We start from the raw sequence: 24,022 nt of genomic DNA, 5'->3' as shown, positions 1-24,022 counted from the left end.
AAGTTAAAAAAAAAAAAATTAAAAAAAAAATAAAAAAAAATAAAAAATAAAAAAAATAAAATGTGCATTCAACCGAAGTGTCAAAGCATTCAGAGTCCAAACGGCGTCTTTTGGCTCCTGCCCCTGGCTGGCTGGGGCAGCCCTCCTTCTGCAGCCTCTCTAGCCCGCCTCTTTAGGGCCTTGTTGCCTTCTCGCTGCCCTCAGCACCGGCCTCCACTCGGGCCGGCTAGCACCAGGGGACCAAGGGGAGGTAACTTGAATTAAAACACTCCTTACGGGCGGATCCCAGGGATCAGCGCTCCGAGGCTCCCTAGGGCCGGAAGGGATGCGGACTCCGGCGCGGACCACGTCGGGAGTTGTAGTCACCTCTCCTTGGCCGAGGTGGGAGGAGGCGGTCGGGAGGGGCGGGGCCGCGGCCGGGTTCGCGCAGGCGCACACCTCCCGCCGGGCAGCATGGCGGACACAGCGCCGCAGCCCAGCAAGAGAAAGCGCGAACTGGATGCCGAGGAGGCGGAGGCGCCCAGCACAGAGGGGAAGGAAGCGGGCATTGGGAATGGTACCTCTGCCCCTGTCCGCTTACCTTTCTCCGGCTTTAGAGTGAAAAAAGTGCTGAGGGAGTCTGCGCGGGACAAAATCATTTTCCTACACGGGAAGGTACCATTAGGCAGCCCTGGGGAGGGGATGCGGGAAGGAGTGACCCAATCGTCGCCTCGGAGGCGGATTTTTTTTTTTTTTTTTTTTTTTTTTTAGATTCTTCGGAAAATACCAAGCGCATTCCTCGGGGTGGGGAGCGGGGAAGGCAGAGTGCACTAAAATGCAGGGGGGTTAGTTCGTGGAGGAGGCAAGACTACCTGTGAAATTAAGGGAATTAACACGCGTAGGGCTAATTTTCCTAATTCCTCTTTTACTAAAAAAAGCTAACATTTGTAGAGTGTATTGCCGATTCAAAATCACATGTTGAAGTCTCTAAGCATTTATCAGTCATTCATTAAACCTGTAAGATGCTAGGAACCCAGCAAGTTCTGGACGGTCTTGCTCATCCAGGTAGGGACATAGAGAATGTGGGAGGTCTGATCCTTGCTATACAGAACTCCAGCCCCAACCGAGCAGACAGTTTATTAAATTGGTGATTCAGTTCTTTATTAAACTGGTGATTCAGTTCCACATATCACGCGCTGACAGGCCAGCACTGAGCTGGGTGCAGGGGACGTAGTGATGAAAGTTACCATCCTTGGTCTTCAGGAGAGCAGAGTATCTTCAGGTAGGCAGACACCGCTGCCTCTAATGCCATGCGCTCAGCTTTCCAGCAGGGGCTGAGGAGAGACTGGAGACCACCTCAAGAACTAGTGAGGATGCTGTCCAAGGGTTCTCCAGAACTCCTGGCAGGAGCTCTCACTTTTGAGAGCATCAGGGGGACCTGGCCGAGGCTTCCATGCCTCTCTGTGCCTCTCTCTGTTTTTTGGCGGTGCTGGATCCTAGTTCCCAGACCAGGGATTGAACCCACACCCCCTGCATTGTAAGCGCGGAGTCTTAACCACTGGACTGACAGGGAAGTCCCTGCAACTTGTTTTTTTTTTTTTTAATTTATTTTATTTATTTATTTATTTTATTTTTGGCTGTGTTGGGTCTTCGTTTCTGTGCGAGGGCTTTCTCTAGTTGCGGCGAGCGGGGGCCACTCTTCATCGCGGTGCGCGGGCCTCTCACTACCGCAGCCTCTCTTCTTGCGGAGCACAGGCTCCAGACGTGCAGGCTCAGTAGCTGTGGCTCACGGGCCCAGCTGCTCCGCGACATGTGGGATGTTCCCAGACCAGGGCTCGAACCCGTGTCGCCTGCATTGGCAGGCAGATTCTCAACCACTGCGCCACCAGGGAAGCCCCTTGCAACTTGTTTTTTACAAGGTTCTGTCTGGTTCTCTCAGACCTACCTGTCTTCAGTCTGCAGCACCTGCTGAAGATTTTAGCCATGAGAACCTTCGACCTAGAAGCCTGTTGGGATACCCAGATTCTGGTTTCTGTTTCAACATTGACTATTCGTGTGACTTTGGGCAAACAGTCTTCTCTGGACCTCAGTTTCTTCATCTGTAAAATGGGGAGAATTTGACAGAGGCCTTGTGAGCCTAAAATAGAAGACAGCTGAGAAGCTTTGCATCTTTTAGAAGGAGGATGTGAGAGCTGCCACAAGGATTTGGGTTGATGCGATGCCTTCTCTGGGAGAAGAAACATGGGCGCCATCGGCTAGACTTCCCCAGAGGCAAGACTGCAGGGAAGGAAATCCCAAGTGTTGGGATTGCAGAGGCCCTGGGAGCTTTTACATCTTTTACCTTTGCTCTCCAGACCTCACCTGTGGTTCTGCCCCTGGGCCCACTGATGGTGTCTCACCCACAGGTTAATGAGGCTTCTGGGGATGGGGACGGAGAGGATGCCATTGTGATCCTGGAGAAGACACCATTTCAGGTGGACCACGTTGCCCAGCTCCTGAAGGGCAGCCCTGAGCTCCAGCTGCAGTTCTCCAATGATATCTACAGCACCTATCACCTGTTCCCTCCACGGCAACTGAGTGGTGAGCATGTGGGGTGGGGGTGGCTGCCTGTGGGGAGAGTGGGATGGTGGGGAATCAGGGGGTGCAGTGACCACTCCACAACTGATTTGCATATTCTAGTGCAGTAGTTCCTTATGGAGGAAGAAGGGGACATTTAGCAATCTCTGAAGACATTTTTGGTTGTCAGACCTGGGGAGGTGGGGTGCTGCTGGTACCTACAAGGCGGAGACCAGAGATGCTGCTAGATGTCCTACAAAACACAGGGTGGGCCTCCACAGCAAAGAAATGGCAATGGTGCCGAGGCTGAGAAACCCAGTTCTGGTGTGATGTGTTTTGGGGTGGGAGTGTGATTCATAGGACAGAACGGTTTCATCTACTAATTGAATAATAATGATTGTCAGCACTTATTAAACCCTTACTGTTGTGCTAGCCACCGTTCTAAGTATTCTACATGTGTCATTCTGTTTAGTCTTCAAAATAGCCCTATTGTGATAGGACTTTACAGGTGAGGAAAATGCAGTTTGGGAAGGTTAAGGAAGTTGTCTAAGATCACACAGCAAAAAGGTGGCAGAAAAATTGAGATCTTTAGTCGACCGAGGACTTGCTCACCACGCGGCTGTGGAATGAGCAGTGTGCTGGGTGCCGCAAGATCAGTTAGTTCCCTGAAGGAACTCACTTTCTAGGGGAGAGACAGTGTGATTGAGGAAGGACTTGAGAAGGGCAGGAGTTTGTGGGTTAAAAGGCAGTGATTTGGTTTTGATCACAAGTATTTTTAAATTTATTAAGAAGAGGAAGAAGAAGAATATTCCATGCCTAAAGCCAGACGTGATGTGAGCTTTTCTCCTTTAGACGGTTAGATTCAGGAGACAGCTTTGTGGGAAGCATGAGGCAGCCTGGTTGACCTTGAAGGTTCCTTCCAACCAGGAAATTCTGGGATGTACTTTGCAGCCCAGGACAGTTTTATAATATCCTTCTGTCTTTATTTGCCCTCCAGCATTTAAGAACAGTTTGGCTTTACAGATATCCTGCCACGGTCTTTTGGGTAGACTTAGTCTTTTCTGCACCCCCGAGAAAGGGTTCTCTTGTTGTCCTTCGGAAATATATGTGAATGCTTAATGTGAGACAAGCAAACTTTTCACGGCTGGAAGCAAAAGAGCCCGGTCCTTTGTTGAAAGAGGGCCAGATTGATCGGTTCCCGTTGACGGAAATGGACGGCTGTATTTGCTTTCTCAGGCGCTGACATTTAAGCAGACATAGTCGTCAACACAGCGTGGCAGAAGCATGACAGTAGCCAAACACTGTAGTCAAACACGACGTGGGGCAGCCCCCAAACTACAGGCTCTGGGGCCGTTATTCTGCTGCACCCCTTGCCCTTGCCTTACCCTTTTCTCTCTCCACCCTCCCCACCCTCATCCAAAATTCAGAAGGTTTTGCTCCACAGAGCAACCTTGTAGAACTCCCTTTCGTATTATTTTTTTCAGCACATGTACTTCTGTGGTGCTGCACACAGTTGCTGGTGGCTGTTGCCCCGCCTTTCTGTTTTTGTCGTTTTTTTCCAGGATAAGCGCTGAAAGAGGCAGTGGATTATCAAGATGACAGGTGTTTGTCCCCATTCAGCCCCGAAGATGTCTACACCTCTTCCCCAGTGCGGCACACTCCCACCTGGGAGCCTCAGGCTTTAGCTCATCTTTTCCAGGGCTCACTGTCTTTAAGCATAAGCGCACAAACAGTGCATTATACTCTTATTTTTCCTACTGAAACTAGGCACGGCAACTTGGAAGTCATAACAGTCTGGCTCAGGGCTCCACCCTCATCCCTCTCTCGTTTCGCTGTGCGTCCTGTCCCTGGATGACATGCCAGATCAGGGGTTGGCAGACCTTTTCTGTCAAGGACCAGAGATAAATATATTAGGCTTTGTGAGCCACTAATGGTCTCTGTCACATATTCTTTTCTTTTTTAACCTTTTTAAAAATAAAAGTACTGCTCTTATCTTGCTGGATGTAGGGAAACAGGCCATAGGCTGGATTTGACCTTCTGGCCATGGTTTGTCAACTTCTGTTCCAGATTTTTCCCACTCAGAGTGTGGTCTGTGGACCAGCAACGTTGGTGTCACCTGAGAGCTTGCTGGAAATGCAGACTCTCAGAGCCCGCTCCAGACCGCACAATCAGAATATGCATTTTAGCAAAAACCCCAGGTGAGTCACATGCACATGAAAGTCGTTGAGAGGTCCTGGTCTTTGAACACATCTGTGGGTGATGTTCACATTTATTTCTCCATCTCTGACCTCTCCAAGAACCCCAGGCTCATACTGAAATAAACACTGACTTGACACCTCCATTTGGTGGTCTCATAGGTGCCTCAGGTAAAATGTGAGAACTGATGAGCTGTCTTTAGAAGCACTTAGCACATATTAAATTGTAGCCACTATGACTGTTCTGATGTGCTGGGCCCTGTGCTGGGTGCTGGAGCTTCAGAGATGAATGAGAGACCATCTCTGCCCTCTCAGTCTTGTTTCGGGGAGGGTGCACCCCACAAGCTACTGTGAAAAGCGGGAAGTAAACCTCTCAGGGTTGGGTCACTGCCCGGATGTAGGGAACAGCGGTCCTTGGATGTTGGAGCCGCATCAGACTCATTTCCAGGCCCCAGCAGCCAGGCCCACATCAGGTGTTCAGTAAATGACCCCTGAAGAATGAACCCACAGGCCAGCCCACCTCTCTTTTTTTTCCTGTGGGCCAAGCATTCCACAGCCACGAGGTGGCAGCACGGCCAAAGTATCCCTTTGGCCTTGGTCCTCAGGCTTCTCAGCCCCGCCTCTCTAGTCCCAGTCACCAGCTCATTTCTAAGCTGGCTGCTCTGATGACTTCTTCTGGTATTTCTCTATTCTGTGGCAGACTTCTTCTCTTCTAGCCTGAGGTTTTGCTGTCTCCTCACTTACCCCTTCCAAGTTCTCAGCTGACCACAAAAGGCTGTTCAGCGAGGCCCTCATGGCCCCCCTACCCCGTTGACCTAATAGAGCACGGGCGTCGGAGTCCGACCCAGCCAAGCGCTAACACTTACTGGTGCTGTTTCGTAGTTTTCATATACAGTGCAGGGGTCAAGGGGTCCGGGCTCCTCCGGCTGGGATCCTGGCTTTGCCATTTACCAATTGTGAGAACTTGAATGTCTGTATTCAGCCAACCAATTAGGAAGTGCCTGCTGCCAGGTACACACAGGCGAGGGCATCAGACGTTACCTCCTTTGGGGCCGTAGTGGGGAAGGCAGATGGCGACAAGGAGACACATCGACATGGCCGTGAACAGGAGAGGGGCTGCTCGGGCTGGGGACCAGGGCTCTGTGGACATGACCCCCAAGCTGAGGCCTGAAGGATGGAAAGGAACCAGCTGTGCAAAGAGCTGGTGAGAGGGGCGGGGAGGATGCCCTGGGCTGAGGCTGCAGCACGTGTTCTGGGGGAGGAAAGGGAAACGGAGAGCAGCGGGAGCCTGGTGGGTGGTTGGTGACGGAGCTGTGTGACCCAGATGAAGCTGAGGAAGTAGCTGCAGTTATTTTCTTGTTAAATTAGGTTAGTAACTGAACCTACGTCAGGATGGAAATAAATGAGACAAGAAAGGGTATTTTAAGATTTTTTAGCCTCTATCCACAGTGAGAGATATAGATATAGTTTACATTGTGACCCAGCGCAGATAGATAAATATATGTGAATATAAGGTACAGAAAGAATTCACAAAACAGTACTTACCCTTACGTTATGGGACACGCTCTAGTATTCTCATCTTCATTCCAGTCTTGTCTGTTTCCTTTTGTTTAGATGCTGGTCTTAACCTCCTAAATTAATTTCCTCACCACTGTCATGGATTATGACCCACTGGGATAAGGTATCTAAAGCACTTAGCACAGTGGCATATGGTGTGTACTCAAAAGTGTTAGTCATCTTTTGTTGTTGTTTTTCCACCTTTAAAATTATATGAGCCTTAAATGGAACAATATATGTAACAGAGGGAAACATGCCTGGCCCTGACCACGGTCCGGTTTCCTTTGTTCCCCCTGTAGCCATGTGGCAAATGTGAGGACCTTGTGGGCCAGATGGCGGGGCAGAGCCTGGCCCCCTCCTGCTCCAGCTCTCACGCTTTCACGCCTGTGGCCCATCAGTGGAGCCCTTTCATTGGGAACTCTGTTCTCTTACCCGGGGAAGAAGGGGCAGATAGTAGGCAGAGCGGTGTGACTCAGAAATCCAGACTGCCTCTAAAAAGGCTGTTGTTCTCCCTGCTGTTAGAGCAGGGGTGGGGAGTCTCAGGTTCACAGCAGACGGCTTCTGTGTGTGAGTAAGGCCGCGCCAGGGAGCAAAGGGACCCTGGGAATCCCATCTTCTCGTGGGTGCAGGGAACTCCCAGAACTCTAGCTACAGGCCCGGTATTCTGTACAGAGGCAAAACCTGGGGCTCTGGAGGAGGGGCATTTTAAAAGGCCAGCCACTCCCATAAGAGTTTTTCTGGCAGCATAGAAAAAACTAGAAACAGTCCAGATAACAACTAACAATAAGAGTAGGTAAGTAAATCCTGCACTGGACTACTTCTCCACCCAGCTACACACGCCAGGAAGGAAGGCTCTACACACATAGAGCCGGAAAAGCAAGACATAAAATACTGTGTGATTCCTTGATTCCGATTAGATCACGTTGAAAAACAAGCAGAACTAAACAATACACTGCTTGTGGATGCATTCATGCCTCATAAAACTAGGAAGACAAAAAAAAAGAAATGATTAATCCCTAATTCAGCAAATGATTATCCCTGGCGGGGCAGGGCAGAGACTTCGGGTAATATTTGTTTCCTGGGCCGCGTGCTCCATGCATGGAGGTTCTTTAATTTTAGGTCTTTAAACAGTATATATTTTATATTTATGTACATATGCGTATGTATATGTGTATATATGTGTGTGTGTAAAATGTGTGTGTGTATATATATATACATATATATGTGTGTTATATATATACACAGACACACATTTAATATTTACAGTATATTTCCCAATTAAAAATTAAGAAAAACTGGCAAGTCCTTGGAAGAACTAAGAATATTTCCCAGCTGCATTATAGGGCTCTGCCCTCATTCTCAAGTTTGGTTTCTAGTCACTGTTGCTGCAAGTAAAAGTGTTTGATTAAGGCCTCCTGCCTTCCTTTGGGTCTGGGGCACTAGCAGACTTTTGTTTCTGTTCTGCCTTCTGCGGACGAGGGAGCCCTGTGCTGTGCGGTGCCCACTCGGGACAGTGCCAGCGGGCAGAGGAGGGTGGCATGTGGCCTCCTCCAACGACTGGAGGACAGGGCCGGTACCAGGCTCCGTGGCTCCGCTCCAGCACAGACTGGCACAGGCCTCTCACCCCGTCCCCTCGGGTGTCCTCCGCAGCCCTCCCGGCACAGCTGAGCTGAAGGACAAGTGCAGTTTGAACCGTGACCAGCAGGGGAAGCCTTGCCAGACAGGTCTTGGCCAGGACAGCACCAGAGCAGGGTGGGGAAGGGCGCCAGCATCATCCAACACGAGAAATACCCCAGGCTCAGGGCCACATCATGGAATTGCTCTGAGACTCAGTTTCTCTGAATGAGAAATGAGGAATCGAGTAGCTGACTAGCCTACCTCAGGGGGCTTCGGTATCAGATGAGGTCATAAAATCATCATTTCTCAGCTCTGAATGGGATGCAGAGGTCAGTCATCAGAATTGCTTGAGGAGCTTTCTTGAATACAGAGTCTGGACCCACTGAATAAGAGTGTCTGGGGTAGGCTGGGGCATTTATCAAAGTCATGCAGTCACACGGTCAAATAATCAAATAGCACGGAGGCTTATCTGGGTAGAGACAGGCTCTGGTACCACTTTGACCCACCCTGGTTCTGCCTTCCAGAAGTAACTACCATTAAGACAGTTTCTGGGGTTAGTGCTTCTGGTGATTTCTTCTAGACACTTAACTGAGTAATATGCTTATACACCTCTTTCTTGATTTATCAATTTTGACATTATCAGTTTCCCACAATGGAAGATGAAAGTCTTAGCTCCTTTACATTTTCCTCACCCTCCCTCCCTCCTCCTCCCAATTTTTGATGTTTATATTATTATTTCCAGGGTTTTTTTCTTAATTGCCTTTGGAAGCCTAAATATATCAAAATCTTTAGTCCTTATTCCGTTGTATCACTCTGCTGGGGGAGAGTATCGGTGAGAAGCCTCCGGCCTTCCCAGCACCTCTTCTGTCCTTTGCTGTCCCCCAGCTTCTCTGTCAGCTGTACTGTACTTGTATTTCACAGCTCCCAGGCAGCCCTGAGATCACGAGGGCAAACCACTTACAACCATTCTGTACCCAGACAGCCATTCTGTTTTTCACATTCAGTACAGTATTCAATTACGTGAGATAGCGGCACTTTATTATAAAATAGGCTTTGTGTTAGATGGTGGTGCCCAGCTGTAGGCTAATGTTAGTGTTCTGAGCGCGTTCGGGGTAGGCTAGACTGAGGTATGGTGTAGGTTAGGTGTAGTAAATGGGTTTTTGACTTAGGATGGGTTTATCTGCATGTAACCTCATCATAAGGTGAGGAGGCCCTGTACTCTGAAATTACCTAGTCATTTACTTCAATAATTTGCTATGTATCTCCTTCCTTCCTTCTGGAAACATTGTTTCCAAAATGTTCTTCTCTTTTCGCTCCAATCTGGAGAGCTGATTCTTTTTTTTTTTTTTTTTAATTATTTATTTATTTATTTATTTTTGGCTGTGTTGGGTCTTCGTTTCTGTGCGAGGGCTTTCTCCAGTTGCGGCAAGCGGGGGCCGCTCTTCATCGCGGTGCGCAGGCCTCTCACTATCGCGGCCTCTCCTGTTGCGGAGCACAGGCTCCAGACGCGCAGGCTCAGTAGTTGTGGCTCACGGGCCTAGTTGCTCCGCGGCATGTGGGATCTTCCCAGACCAGGGCTCGAACCCGCGTCCCCTGCATTGGCAGGCAGATTCTCAACCACTGCGCCACCAGGGAAGCCCGAGAGCTGATTCTTGAGGCGTGCTTTGAGCTCTCAACAGACTTCCCTTCCACAGCTGCTTTCCTGGGTTAGATCCACTGTCTTCTGGATGCTGTGTCTTTTTCTTTCTTGTTTTACTCTTGTTTAGCTGAAGTACATTCTTAAGTACTTCCTCAGAAAGAATAAATGAGAGGAAAACTTTGAATCTTTTGTTTTGACCTCACTTTTTTTTTTTTTTTTTTTTTTGGCCACACCACGTGGCTTGTGGGATCTTAGTTCCCCAACCAGGGGTTGAACCCGAGGCCCTGGCAGTGAGAGTGCGGAGTCCTAACCAGTGAACCACCAGGGAAGTGCCTGCCCTCACTTTTAATTTATGATTTGACTGAATACAGAATTTAAATTTATTTCCCCTCTGAATATTAAAGGCATTGATCTCTTGACTTAAATAAAGCATTGTTGCTAATAAGATATCCAATGCCAGTTTAATTCTTATTTCTCTGTAGCTAACTTCGCTTTTTGTTGTCATTTGTTTGCTCTGTTAGTTTCCTCTCTGGAAGCATATAAGATGTCTTCTATCTTTAGTGTAGTGGGGTTTTGTAATGCTGTGTCTAGGTTGGATTTTTTTTTTTTTCATTCATTCCGCTGGGTACTTTTGGACCCTTTCAATTTAAAGTCTTATGTTAGCCTTTCACTCTGAATATTTTTTCTATTATTTCTTTGATAATTTCCTTCTCTCTGTTTCCTTTATTTCCTCTTACTGGAAATCCTATTAGTTGTTAGACTTCCTAGATTGGTCCTGAAACAGGAGGGAAGGGGGCAGGGCACAGCCTTTGAAAGAATGATATAGCCCAAGGACATGACATAAACTGATTAGAACCAAATGGGTCCAAGATCGTGGACAAGTCAACTTCCATTAGACCTTGAGCCTCAGTATACACTCACTGTAACACATCAGCAAGTTAAATGACGCACCTACCACCTACAGGCACCATGACGGTTCCAAGACCGACCATAAGGATCAAAAAGTGGGCAGTGGCCCCATTCCTGGAAATCCCTGCCCCTTCCCTAAATAGCTGGAATACTCCTCCCACTCATTAGCCTATGAAATTACCCACCCCTATAAAAACTGACAACCCCCATGTCCTGGTGCCTTTCGCACCTTCTGGATGGCCCACACTCTGTCTGTGGAGTGTGCTTCTAAGTAAATCCACTTCTTACTGATCACTTTGTCTCTCACTGAATTCTTTCTGCAATGAGACTTCAAGAACCTGAGCTTCATTAAGTCCTGAAACCAGGTGTGTGATCTCAGTTGGAAGACCGTGGGTTTTGGCCGTGTTCGAGTCCCAGCCGTGTGGGTTCAGGTCCCAATCTGAGGTGCACGGTTTCAATCCCGTGTGCTGTTTCTGTTCTCTTCCTTTTCCCATCCGTGTCTTTACTTTCTGTAGGTGGTAGATGGTCTTGACGTTGTCCTCCAGACCTCCGAGTGAAGGTTTTCATTGGGAGCCACCATTTTAATCTTCTTTCTTCTGGTCCTCTGATGATTTCATTTTCATAGCGTCTTGCTCTTGCTTCACAGAGGCCAAGTTGGGTTGACTTTCTCTGACACACTAATTAGAATTGTTTTAAAAATTATCTCCTGACCCTTAAATGATCCCGTTTCCTCTGGGATCTGGTTCTGGTTGTTTATTTTGGTCATTCTTTTTCAGGCTGCTGTTTTTCCCTCAGTGTCTGGTGAATGTTAGTTCATTTGTATTTATTTTATTTAAAAAAGTTTTTTTGGCCATACCATGTGGCTTGTGGGATCTTAGTTCCCCGACCAGGAATTGAACCCGGGCCCTCCGCAGCAAAAGCACAGAGTCCTAACCACTGGACCGCCAGGGAAGTCCCGCTTCATTTGTATTTAAAAATGAAGAACCAGGCTGATAGTCTAGTGAGCTGATAGGTAGGTCTGTTTCCACAATAGGCCCCTCTTGGGTGGGTAGCTGCCCGGTGCTGTGCAGACGGGGCGTGGGGCTTGCCGGCCGTCTGGCCTTGCCTGAGTGTGCGGCTTGACCAGTGTGTGCTCTGGAGCCAGGATGCTCTCTCGTCCACCACAGCTCATGGGCCATATCTGGCCTGCTTCCTTTGGTATGGCCCATGAGATAAGAATGGCTTTTACATTTTTCAAGAGTTGTTTAAAAAAAAAAAAAAGAAAAGAAAACTAAGAAGAGTTTTCCTACCGTTGCTCCAGCCCAAGGGTTAATATCTTTGGGGCACATTCCTCTGTTTTCATCTGCATTAAGTGCCTGCCCCTAGGATGAAGGTAGGCAATGGATGGAGCCAATTGGTACAGCTCTTCTCTAGAGGGGGCCTTTAGCTGGTCCTAGTCTCCAGCGTCGTTTCCCGTCCTGTCCTCTGTCCCTGCTTGTTTAGAGCCCACATCCTCTTCTGGTTCCTGTGGTGAGGCTGGCAGTCACCTCCCTGTAGCCCATTGGATGCTCCAGGCTGCAGCTTCCTTCAGTGTGGTCTCATCCACTCACATCCTACCTTCCACTTCCTAACTTAGGAAAATGAATTGCTGTCTCTCATTCTCTGCTGCCTCCCTGTTCTTGTTCCCGTCACTGTTACGGGTTTGTTCCCATTTGTACGTCATTACTGCCATCGCAGTGGGTTTTTGAAACGGCCTGAGAGTCACTATTAAATAGGAGATGGGGACCTTCCCCATATGTCTCAATATGCCGCGTGGGGCTCTGTAGGTGTAGGGAGCTTAGGCCATAGAGAAGTTACCCCCATTGAGGCCATGGCCAGATGGAGCCAGTGTTGGTGAGCTGAGACAGACACCTCGTTTCTCCCAAACTCCCTTGCACAGAGTGAGTCCTAGGTGCTCATGCACAGTGGGTGGGGTGTCAGACATGGCCAGATCCATAAGATATTGAAACCTGTGTCCCTCTGACCTAGCGTTTCTACTTCTAGGTGTCTGACTTAGACAGTCACTCATACACGTCACAAAGAGGGGCCAGAATGTCCACTGCAGCATCGTTTGTGATAGAAAAAATGAAAAGTAAAACCAAAACCAACCTAAGTGACCATGTGTGTGTGAGAAGGGTTAATAGGCGTGGTACGTACGCAGCCTAGGCTACAACGCGATTGTTACAAAGGACGAAGGAGGTCGGTGTGGACTGTCATGGGAGATCTCTGAGGTCACAGCTAACCCCTCAAGACTCATCCCTCTTGTGCTTAAAAAATAGACCTCTATGTACGTGTGTTCATGTATATGTAAATTCATTCAAGAAGAGACTGGAATAATGAGCACCGAACTATTATTGGTGTTTACGTCAATGAAAAGGATTAGGGGTTAGACCTCTGGATTACTTGAGAATATAATCACGTGATGCTCTGTTAGAGATTTTTTAGGACGTTAACCTCACCCCCAAACAAACCAAACAAAGAAGCAGACCAGAAGATGAGCCTGGACGGGGGCCTCTGGCCGTGTCCTTACTTCACAGCCCGAATGGCCCTCGTTGTACGGGGCTTGTCAGTTCATCAGCAAGTACTGCGTACCCCCAACTATGCAGACCCCAAACTCTGGAGATTTACACTTAGCTGCAGAGACATACCTGGGAGGTACTGGTCAAGAGCGTGTGGCCGTGGAGGGGTGATGCCGGGCCGTGCACAGTTAGCTCCTCCCACACCTGGAGACGGGAAGGCAGAAGGTGGTTCCCGGTGAGGACAGCGGTGTGGACAGAGCTGCGGAGTGGCCTCAGCTACTTCTGGGGCTTCTTTAATGGGGCAGGGGAAAGGCGAGCCAGCCCACAGGGGTCTCTCTTCATCAGCAGAGGCCACCTAAGGATGGCAGATTTCTGTCTACCTTTCTCCCTGGGAGCTTCAGAGCTTCTGACACCAGCAAGCCAGGGCCCTCTCTGGGGCTTAGAGGGACAGTGGAATAACAGCAAGCAGAAACTTCAGGATGGAAAGGTCCCTACCACCAGAGTAAACTTCTTGTCCCAGAATCTGGGTTCTGCCTTCCTGTCAGCTGTCTGACGGGCCTCGCTTGCCCTCCCCCGCCAGCTCCGCTCCGAGCGCCCTCAGGTGCGGCCTCCCCCGTGCCCCCATCTCCTCCTTCACCGGCTGGGAGCAGAAGCCTCTCTTCAGTTCTCTGTTTAGACTTGTGGCTTCCGCGAGGCTGGGAAAAGCCGCTGCGTTCAGAGCCTGTTTAGAAGTGGCTAGATCCTGAGCTCCTGAAGTGTGGCCACCACTCTCTCTCGCTCTCAGATGGGGCAAGGCACCAAGACTGTGGCAGTCTTAAGGCTCGAGCCAGCAGAAAGTCAGCTTGCTCAGGACCAGTGGGCGAGGGCGGGTTACCCGTGCGTCAGCTGGTCCCACTTCAGCCTGGGCGGCCTGGTTCTGATCCGTGCTTCTCCGTGAGCGAAGGCCTGGCATTCCGGTAGTCCTGGCTCCCCAGAGGCGGGGTGTCCTGTGCCCTCCACCTTCTCGCTTCGCGCCAGCGCACGCAGGATGCCCTGAGACTTGGCACCTCTGCTTCTTTCAGAGTGAAGTAAGGAGATGCCTTTAGACAGAAGTTGAGATTGAGGCCGTCTTCTGGGACTCCTGAGTGTTCAGCCTAACAGCTTTTAAGAGTCAGGCCCGCTGGGCCCCAGAACAGTTTCTTCCCGCCTGTGGGGTTAGGGTCTCGCCAGGACTGTCAATGGCAGCTCCATTATCTCGTTAGATACCTGCTCTCATCCTTCTGTTCAGATGCAACTCCGTGGAGTGCTGTGCGCCCTGCAGCCGTCCTGCCGCAGCAGTTCCCATCCCTAAGGGATGTAACCCCTGGGGCTGCATGCAGAGTCACTGAATTTGTGGCTGGGCCGTCAGGTCCTGTCAGACCCTCTCCTGACCCTCCCGGGCCTCGGAGGACCAAGGAGAGGAGGGGGCGGGGAGGAGCCTGCCGGAGCCAGGGTCTTGCTAAAATCGGCATCTGCCTCTCCCGTGTCTCCAGTGGCATCTCTGTGCTTTCGTTGAGCCAGGTAATTAGCTGTTTGGAGGTTTGCTGTGGGGCGGTTGAAGCTGCTTTCCTGTAGGATCCCGACCACACCCTTCAGCCCAGTTTATCCTTGATCTGGAGGTCTTTTCAGGCCTCACTTGAGTACTTCCAGCGTCCTGCAGCGTGGGACAATGGACGCCCCGCCCCGGGCCTCCTCTTCCAGCCTCCGGCCTGCTCTCTGGTCTCTATGACACCAGGGCTGCGGAGGGTGTTGTCTGGCCGGGGGAGGTCCCCAAGAGGAGGAAAGAAAACGCAAGTCCCGGGAGACCCCCCACCAGCCTCTGCCCTTGCCAACCTTCTCTAGGAGTGCTCTGATGGGGTGCCCTGCCAGCCTGGGTCTGGCAGCCCATCACCCGGGTGTCTGCTTGGCTCCTGTGGACGGAGGGCGGGGTGGGCCTCGCAGCCGCTCCCGCTTTCCTCTTGCTTCTCCCCTGCTCCCCTGAGCCTGCACATCTGGGTCAAATAAGTTGAAAGCAGCTCCTGATAATGGCGGGAGAGCAGGAGCCACGGGCTGGGCCGCAGCGATGACCTCACTGGGGAGAAGTCAGCAGCAGCGCTGGAAAGCAGGCTTGTTTGAACATGTGTGTGGGAAGGAGAGCAGACTGTCTGTGGTTTGCATTTTCGTGTTTCATGGGCAACAGCATTTTCCTGGGGATTTGGCTAAGCTAGCTCTGGCAGAGAGCAAGAAAGGCAGCTGCTCTTTCCTGTCTGTAGCCCTGCCTCTGAAAGCAGTTGGGCTTTCGTGTCTGGGTGGGGGACCGGGTTGGTTTTATTTGTTGGAGAAGGATGTTCAGGAGACCCTAATTAAGGGTCCTGAAGGGCAGGACGGAGCTCTGTGCTGGCCATGGGCACACCAGCCTGCTCCTCGGGCTGCGGGGAGAGGGCGCGGGTGTGGACAGGGCTGCTGTCACCTGGGGTGTGTCGGTGTGGCCATTCCCGCCGCCACGGCACCCCTGTAGAGAAACAGCTGCTGCCCTGAGCCCCACAAGGGCGGCGACCGCCCCGCCCCAGGCCTCCTTCCCCACCATCCGGCACTGTCACCGCGGGTGGGCGCCAGGGCGGTTGGTACCACCCACAGAAGTCGAAGCAGCCATCGTTCCCTGTTGTCCGCGGGCTCGTCTTCATCCCTCTGTGCTCCCCTCCAGAGCCTGTTCCAGCCCAGCACCTGGCTTCAGCGGACCCCCTGGGGCCGCTCCTCAGACAGGCCCCCTGCGCTGAGGGGAGCACGCTTCTGCTTCCCTGCGCTCCCAGGGGCCATGCAGCGAGCAGCGAGCATCACGTTGTTGGGCTCTCGCTCTGACGTCCTCCCGGACCTCCCAGTCTGCAGCTCCAATCGCTCTGGCACCTCACTGAGCTCTTTGGTTTTGCTGACGGCTGTTTACGTGTCTCCAGGAGGGGTTGGAACTAATCCTGTCTCTCCTATCTGATAGGGCTGCTTTTTGGAGAAAGTGGCTGCAGCACAGGTTTCTTAGGAGAAGGCCTGGAAGAGGATGGCCCTGTAGCAGGGAAAGCACTGTTGCATAGAGGAGTCAGACTTCTTAGGTTCAATCTCAGCTCCACCGCTTACTAACTGTATGACCTTGGGTAACTTACTAACCTCCCTGGGCTTCAGTTTTAAGGGGTGGCTTATTTTTCTGTTTTTAATATATTTGTCATGAAGTGATCCATATTTGTTTTAGAAAACGTAATGAATACCCAAAAAAACTAATTTTAAAAATTACAATTACACACATCTCCACTGCCCAGACATAACATCCCATCTTGGAATATGTCCTGAATTTCGGACTTTTTTCTGTGTGTGCTTATGTGTATGCAGTTGTACATGCACACACTCTTTTATCAGTAAAGTGGCATATATTCTGTTCTGTAGACTGTATTGTGAGGGCCCAATATGTGTCAGGTGCTGTTTCAGGCACAGTACACCCAGTGTACAAAACAGAGTCTTTGCTCTCAAGGAGCTGATGTCCAGTTGGAGGAGAGGAACCATAAATAACAAACAGGTCAAGAGTCAGTAAACGGCTAAGAAGAAAAATAAAGCATTAGAAGGGAGACAGAAGGACAGGGACCTGGGCTTCCAGTTAAAAGGGGGCAGTTCAAGTGCCCACCTACTTCCTTTAAAACCCTCACGAAAAATGGCATGAAAGGAATTACCTTTAAATAAAATTAACCCATATAGACTAGAGGGAGAGGAGACAAACTGAGGAAGCGAAGGGAGGAGGAAGAACTGACGTGGCAGGTCTGAGAGGGGAAACCTGAGCCACGGCTGCCGAAATCCCCTTTCCCGCTTCACAGGACTGGTAACTGCTCCTTCCAGAGATGGGTCTAGAGATTCTAGGTGCCGGTGAGGGTGGGGTGATGGTACAAAAACGTAGAAGGTTAAGTGGAAGTCAGCACATTTAGTGGCCACCTTCCCTCCACCCACCTGCTTCTCTTCCTCATCGCTCAGAATGCTGCCTGCCAGGTTCCTACCTCCACATATGAAACAGGAAGAATCATGTGGGGAATCTGACCAGCCCAAGAGAAAAGACTTAAGTTCTTGAGGGCTCCATCACGCAAAGGAATAGCCTGATGATCCTAAAATGAGGCTCCAGGTGAGCGCCCGTGTGTCTGCAAGCTTCCCGCCAGCGACTTAGTGCTCTCCTCTTACACACGAGTGAGCGGACAAACCAGGTGGCAGACTTTGGAGTAATGCCTCAGTTAAAAAAGAAAGGACAAGGAAAAGGAAGGAAGGAAAAGAAAGAGACTTGGAGGAGACAGAGACTACGCAGGGAGAAGGAATTTTCAGAGACTGTAATTAATCTCAGAGAGAAATTATGGTATATAGAAAGCAAAAGAACAAGATACTATCAATAAGGAAGTTTTTTTTAAAGCTCTTAGAAATTAAAAATACAACAGAAATGGGACTTCCCTGGTGGTCCAGCGGGTAAGACTCCATGCTCCTAATGCAGGGGGCCTGGGTTTGATCCCTGGTCAGGGAACTAGTTCCTGCATGCCTCAACTAAGAGCCCGCGTGCCTCAACTAAAGATCCCATGTGCCGCAACTAAGACCTCACGGCAGCCAAGTAAATAAATAAATAAATAAATATTTTTAAAAATGCAGCAGAAATGAAAACAGAAGAGAAGATGAAGAAAAATTCCTGAAAAGTAGAGCAGAAAGACATAGAGCTGGAAAATGGGAGAGAAAAGAAAACTACAAGATGAATCAAAGAAGTTAAATATGCAAATAGTGTTCCAGAAAGAAAGGGCAGAGAAAATGGGGAAGAAAATAATCAAAGAAATGAGTCCCAGGACTGAAGAACATGATTTTCAAGATTGAAAGGGCCTGACACTTACCCAGCTTGATGGATGAAAGTAAACCCGCTCCAAGACCCATCAATACAATCAGGACACGGGGGGACAGTGAGGAAAAAACAGGTCGGTACAAAGGTTTGGGGATCAGAATGACCTCAGACTTCTTAGCACTGCAGTCTAGAAGGTCACAGAGCAGTGCTTTCAGACTTGGAGGGTCGTTGCTATCCATCCTAGAATTCTTTAGCCAAGCGCTTAATTAAGTGCAACAGTAGAATAAAGACATTTTCAGATGTTTCAAGTCTCTAAATGTATCTCCCTTGCGCCATATCTCTGGACGCATCTTGAGTTTGTACTTTAGTGCCGTGGTTCTTTTTTTTTTTTTTAATTAATTTCGTTATTTATTATTTTTGGCTGTGTTGGGTCTTCGTTGCTGCGCGCAGGCTTTCTCTAGTTGCGGCGAGGGGGCTACTCTTTGTTGCGGTGCGTGGGCTTCTCTTGTTGCGGAGCACCGGCTCTAGAGCCCGCGGGCTTCAGTAGCTGAGGCGCGTGGGCTCAGTAGTTGTGGCTCATAGGCTCTAGAGCGCAGGCTCAGTAGTTATGGTGCACGGGCTTAGTTGCTCCGTGGCCTGTGGGATCTTCCTGGACCAGGGCTCGAACCCGTGTCCCCTGCATTGGCAGGCAGATTCTTAACCACTGCACCACCAGGGAAGCCCAGTGCCGTGGTTCTTGATGTATGGTCCTTGGCCCGGCGGCAGCAGCTGCATCTGGGGACTTGTTAGAAATGCAGATTCTTGGACCGCACCCCAGGCGTCCTGAGTCAGGTGGTTCTGATGCACACTAAAGCTTGAGAAGCACTGCTTCAGTAAAATGAGGACATACATGTGAAAGAGGAAGATAATGGATCTGGGAAACAAGGTACCCAGCACAGGAGAGGGGGCGAGGGCAGTGCTCCGAGCTCCTAGGACACAGCCCTGCACGGGGCACCTGCAGGAGCAGGTCACAGGCTCCGTGAACACACTGTTGCTCTTGTGCCTGATGAGTTGTAACATCAAGAGGAGATTTTTATAAAAAGGGAAGTGGATGTGGGGATGAATTAGTGACAAGTTTATAGAAAAGAAAACAAAAAAGTAAATACTAACTCTGTATACCAAAAATTGTGCTGAAAAGGAAAAATAGTCCTAGTGTACTATTCAGCAGTAGACAGCATTTACATCATCATAATGGTATTGATGTTGAGCACTGATTTATCCAAAATCGTGATCTGGTTGTGTTGTGAGGATGGGGTAGAAGGAGCGTGTGTACTGATTTATCCAAAATCGTGATCTGGTTGTGTTGTGAGGATGGGGTAGAAGGAGCGTGTGTACTGATTTATCCAAAATCGTGATCTGGTTGTGTTGTGAGGATGGGGTAGAAGGAGCGTGTGTGCTGATTTATCCAAATCGTGATCTGGTTGTGTTGTGAGGATGGGGTAGAAGGAGCGTGTGTGCTGATTTATCCAAAATCGTGATCTGGTTGTGTTGTGAGGATGGGGTAGAAGGAGCGTGTGTGCTGATTTATCCAAAATCGTGATCTGGTTGTGTTGTGAGGATGGGGTAGAAGGAGCGTGTGTGCTGATTTATCCAAAATCGTGATCTGGTTGTGTTGTGAGGATGGGGTAGAAGGAGCGTGTGTGCTGATTTATCCAAAATCGTGATCTGGTTGTGTTGTGAGGATGGGGTAGAAGGAGCGTGTGTGCTGATTTATCCAAAATCGTGATCTGGTTGTGTTGTGAGGATGGGGTAGAAGGAGCGTGTGTGCACACGCGCACACACATGCATACTCACGCTCTTCTGGTATAGAGTTGGTAAAAAAGCTAAATCCTTATCTTCCATAACGGGAGCTTAATAAATAATAAAACTGAAAAATCAAGGTGGAACAAGTTATAAAAATGTTTGTAATTTGGAACTGTGGAAGTACGAAACCAAGGAAATGGCCGGAAGAGTTGAAAATGGTGCTCCGAAAGGAGCAGAAAACATTTTAAAACAAGCTTCGTTTGACTTCTAACCTATGTGCAAACACACCTTAAACTAAAAATAAAAACAAAGTTTGAAAGAGCATGACGGATAGGAAGCCCTTGTAAGGAGTGTCAAGGATGCTCTCAATAGATTGTGAACATTTTTGAGCTCTTGGTTTTGGAGTTGATTTTTTTAAGAATGCCAGCACGAGGGCAGGGTCAGGAAGTTCCTTGTTGCTTCTCTAGCTACGGGGAGAAGCTTCTGGGCTGGGAGGTTCCAGGTACTTCTCATCCTGGGCAGGTGGCCCCTTAAGTCAACTTGCTAAACTGGGATTGGCAGAGAGGGCACCGGGCGGAGGGGTGAAGCCACGTCTGCTGGCCTGCGCGGCTGGCACGTGGTGCTGAGGCTGGAAGCCCGGCCCTGAGCCTCAGCTTCCTCGTGTGTGACACGGGGACCAAAGTCATACCCGTCCCACGCTGGCTGTGGGGAGTGAGTGGGTTCATACGCATGCAGGGCTTAGGACAGCGCCTGGTACCTCCGCTGCCAGTTAGCGCCCAGGGTCTAGAGAGTACCGACACCTTTTTATTTAACTTTATATTTTGAAAAAAATTTTCAGCCTTACAGAAGAGCTGTAAGAATAGTACAAAGAACTCCCTTAAAAAGCCCTTCACCTCTTGTTAACATCTGGCCACGTTTCCTTTTTCTCTCTCCACATAAACATATAATAATATTTTGTTACTATTCGCTCTGTTATTGAAAAGTAAGTTGCAGACGTGGTAGCCCCTCAGTGCTAAGCACGTCGGTGTGTGTCTCCTAGGAACCAGAGTAAAATGATCAATTTTGGGAGCTTCCCCATTTATACAAAGCCATTATGTGATGTGGAGACCGTTATTAAATCTTGCCAGTGTTTCAGTACCATCTTTCAAGCAGGAAACTCCCGCACACCCCGGTCCTGCCCCCGTCCAGGATCCAGCCCAGGCCCTAGTGTCCTGTAATCGGGAGCAGTCCCTCAGCCCTAACTTTGACGCTTGGGCAGAGCTTGAAGCCACTTGTTCCGAAGAGCGTCCCTGGGTTTGGGAGGATGATGTCGCCTCACGATCGGATGCGGGTTATGCGTTTCGTCGGGCGCACCACGGCACAGCCCCGGAGGCCCAGGCTGTCAGTTCATCCCACGGGGAGTGGTGTTCACCCCAGTCACTTTGTGTCCGCCTCTGTAATTAATAAGTAATCTCTGAGGAGATGTTTTTGAGGCCCTGAGTGCATGTCCTGTTCCTCAACATATTTTCACCCGATGGTTTGAGCATATATCGGGCATTGACTCTTGCCCAGATTCCTCGTGAAGCTCAGTTGCAGGTCATTTGGATAAACACCAGAGTTTGCTTTTGGCTTCCAGTGAGAAAGTCAGCATTGGGAAATATATTGACTCTTTTTTTTTTTTTTTTTCCGGAGAGCTTTTATTCCATTTGGGACAAGAAATGCTCTTCCTGGGTTTAAAGTCTAAAAAGGCCAGATTCATTTTTTCATTTGTTCAGTATTTGTTGAGTACCTGCCGTATACCAGGCGCTCTTCCAGGTGCTGGGAATAAAATGATAAAACAAAATTTTAAGGTAGACAAAAATCCCTATCCTCCAGGGAAGTCCGTCTAATGGGGGAATCAGACAATAAATATGTCCTCTGTCGTCAGGCAGTGAGGGGTGAAGGAGGCAGGGCGTGGGGAGGTAAGGGGTGCCTCTCTGGTCGGGGCCGTCTGGGAGCTCTGAGGAGCTGGCCTTTGGCCGGAGGCCTGAGTGAATGAGACAGGGGGGCAGGTGTGAGGCCTAGAGAAGGGAGTCGGTGGGGAGTGTAAGGAGGTCGCTGTGGCTGGGGCAGAGACGGCCGGGGGGTGCGTGGCGGTCAGTGGGCTCGGAGGGGGGCCTGGGCGAGACTGGAGGGGCAGTCCCCACCGTGATGCCAGCAGCGCGGCTCTGCCCGAGGCCGGGCGAGGAGTGACTGGCTCTGGCGGGGCTCAGAGTGCAGCAAGGTGTGCCTCCTCCAGGCAGGCGGGTCTCGGGAAAGGAAGCAGGACGGCAGAAAGTGAGCAGTTGGAAAGTGCCTTTTTATTTTTCCCCGCTTATGGGGGGAGGGCAGGAGGGGCCGGTTCCCAGGGCTCTGCGGCGGGGGCAGTCTGTGGCCGGCCTTGGCAGGCGGGCAAGCCCATAGGCCCTGTGGCTTTCTGGTCTGGAGCGGCCAGGGGGCCCCAGGCCGGGAGCCCAGGGCTGCGTGTGCGTTGCCAGTGGGGCCGGGCTCTTCTCCAGGTCGTCCCGGCCCGTCTCCCCACCCGGAGGGAGCGCCTTTCTCCGCCTGCCCTGCCCAGGCGACACAAGGAGAGTAAGAGGCAGCATTGGAGGAGCACTCTTCCACGGGGCTGCAGGTGGAGGGCAGCTTCTAGAGGCTTCCCAGCTGCCGCTCACTGGCTTCTCACATGCCCAAGGTTACCCAGCCAGGATTTGAACCCAGACCGATGGGTGCCAGAATCTCGTCCTTCCCCACCAGGCTGCACTGCAAGGGCCAAGGTGCTGACATTCCCTCTATTTCAGGCAGTCTCCTGTCTCCTGAGAGCTTGGTGTGCTTGCCCTTTGACCTCTGGCCTGTGACCCTAGGCCGTTAGAGGGTGGTGGGAGTGAGAAGTGCCCAGAGGATTGCGAGGAGACTTTTGTGCCTCCCGTTCCAGGTCAGATGGGAGCCATGGTTCCAGTCCTGCCTCTGCCCCATCCCACAGCGTGGTGTCGGAGGAGTCTGGAATCCCTGTGAACTCTTCACCCACCTGTGAAATGAGCATGAGAATCGCCTATGTCCTCAGACCTAGGTCGGTAGTTCTTAGGTGGGTATGCAGGCGAGTCTGAGAATTTCCTGGAGTGTCCAATGCCCATGCTGGGCTGCTCCTCTCAGGGACCTCTCTGGGAGAGCACATCTGAATCTAGAGTCAGGGAGGACTTGGGTCCTTTGAGAAACATCCCAACTGATGTTGCTTTTAAGATCTATGTTGCTTTTAAGACCTGCTTTTAAGATCTATGTTGCTTTTAAGATCCTGCTTTTAAGATCTATGTTGAAGCTGTTGTAGCAGATGTTAAGAGAAACAGGAAAAAGGACTTAACCAAAACCGGCTGGTGTTTTACTAGGACCCTAGCTTAGAGTCTCTTTAGGAACACTACCAGGTTTCCTTGTGATGGAAACAGTGGTTCTCAACTGGGGGCAGTTTTATCCCCCAGGGGCACTTGGCAATGTCTGGAGGCATTTATGGTTGTCACAACTGGAGAGAGGGTTTAACTAGCATCCCGGTAGAAACCTGCAATGCTGCTAAACAGCCTGCAATGCACAGGACAGCCCCACAGCAAAGAATTATCTAGGTGGAAATGTTGATGGTGCCAAAGTCAAGACTGAGTCACCCTGGGTTGAAAATAGCCAGTATTTATTATGTGTCAGACATTGTTGTTCGAAGAGCTCCACAGGCATTAACTTGCTAATGCTCCCAACCCTATGACGTAAGAGCTATTATTACCCTCAGCTGACGGATGGGGAAGTAGGGGCACAGGCAGGGTAAACACCTGGACCGGGGCAGGGGTCCCAAGCGAGGAGCAGGCAGAGCCAGGACTTGAACTCTGATGGTCCAGCCCCAGAGGCTGCACCTTCAACCACTGTTGTGCTGCACTGCCCTGTGTTAAGGAGGCTGCTTGGCTTTTTTTTTTTTTTTTTTTTTTTTGGCTGCTCTGCGAAGCATGTGGGATCTTAGTTCCCTGACCAGGGATCGAACCCATGCCCCCTGCAGTGGAGGCGTGGAGTCTTAACCACTGGACCGCCAGGGAAGTCTCTGTCTTTAAACCAGACTTTCAGCTTTGGGTCCAGAAAGCCCCACACCTGGACGTTTGCTATGTGAGAAGAGTCAAGAAACGTTTCATTCCTGTGCCTAGAACATAAGAGGGAAGGGCTAGGGTTAAGGGTGATGAGGGGCCTAGTGACCCATCAGTGAAAACCGTACGTTTTCCATTTTCCGAGTGTGGTTCAGGTCATGAATTTAATGGCACGAGGCACCTCATGGGAGTGGGTTATGGGTGAACATAACTTCTTAGTCTTTGGCTCCCTTCACTGGGGAATCAGAGACGAACTGGGCCCATCCTTTCCGCGGTGCCTGTCAGGGCCAGAGTGTGGCAGGGCT

The 24,022-nt window shown here is 50.2% G+C and overlaps 1 protein-coding gene across 2 annotated transcripts in view; it reads left to right on the top strand.

The window, feature by feature from the left end:
* The first annotated feature begins 432 nt into the window (after window positions 1-432).
* The window catches only part of DCPS (decapping enzyme, scavenger), a 36,811-nt gene continuing 13,221 nt past the window's right edge, over window positions 433-24,022 (top strand). The window contains exons 1-2 of one of the 2 annotated variants that reach the window (XM_036862122.1): window positions 433-654; window positions 2,385-2,559. In XM_036862122.1, coding sequence (XP_036718017.1) covers window positions 454-654; window positions 2,385-2,559 — 376 coding nt within the window. In that variant the 5' untranslated portion in view covers window positions 433-453. The remainder of the gene's footprint in view (window positions 655-2,384; window positions 2,560-24,022) is intronic. The other variant, XM_036862123.1, reaches the window with a different exon arrangement.

The sequence above is a fragment of the Balaenoptera musculus genome, chromosome 8 (assembly GCF_009873245.2).
Source record: "Balaenoptera musculus isolate JJ_BM4_2016_0621 chromosome 8, mBalMus1.pri.v3, whole genome shotgun sequence".
NCBI lineage: Eukaryota > Metazoa > Chordata > Mammalia > Artiodactyla > Balaenopteridae > Balaenoptera > Balaenoptera musculus.
This window is presented reverse-complemented; position numbering and strand designations above follow the sequence as displayed.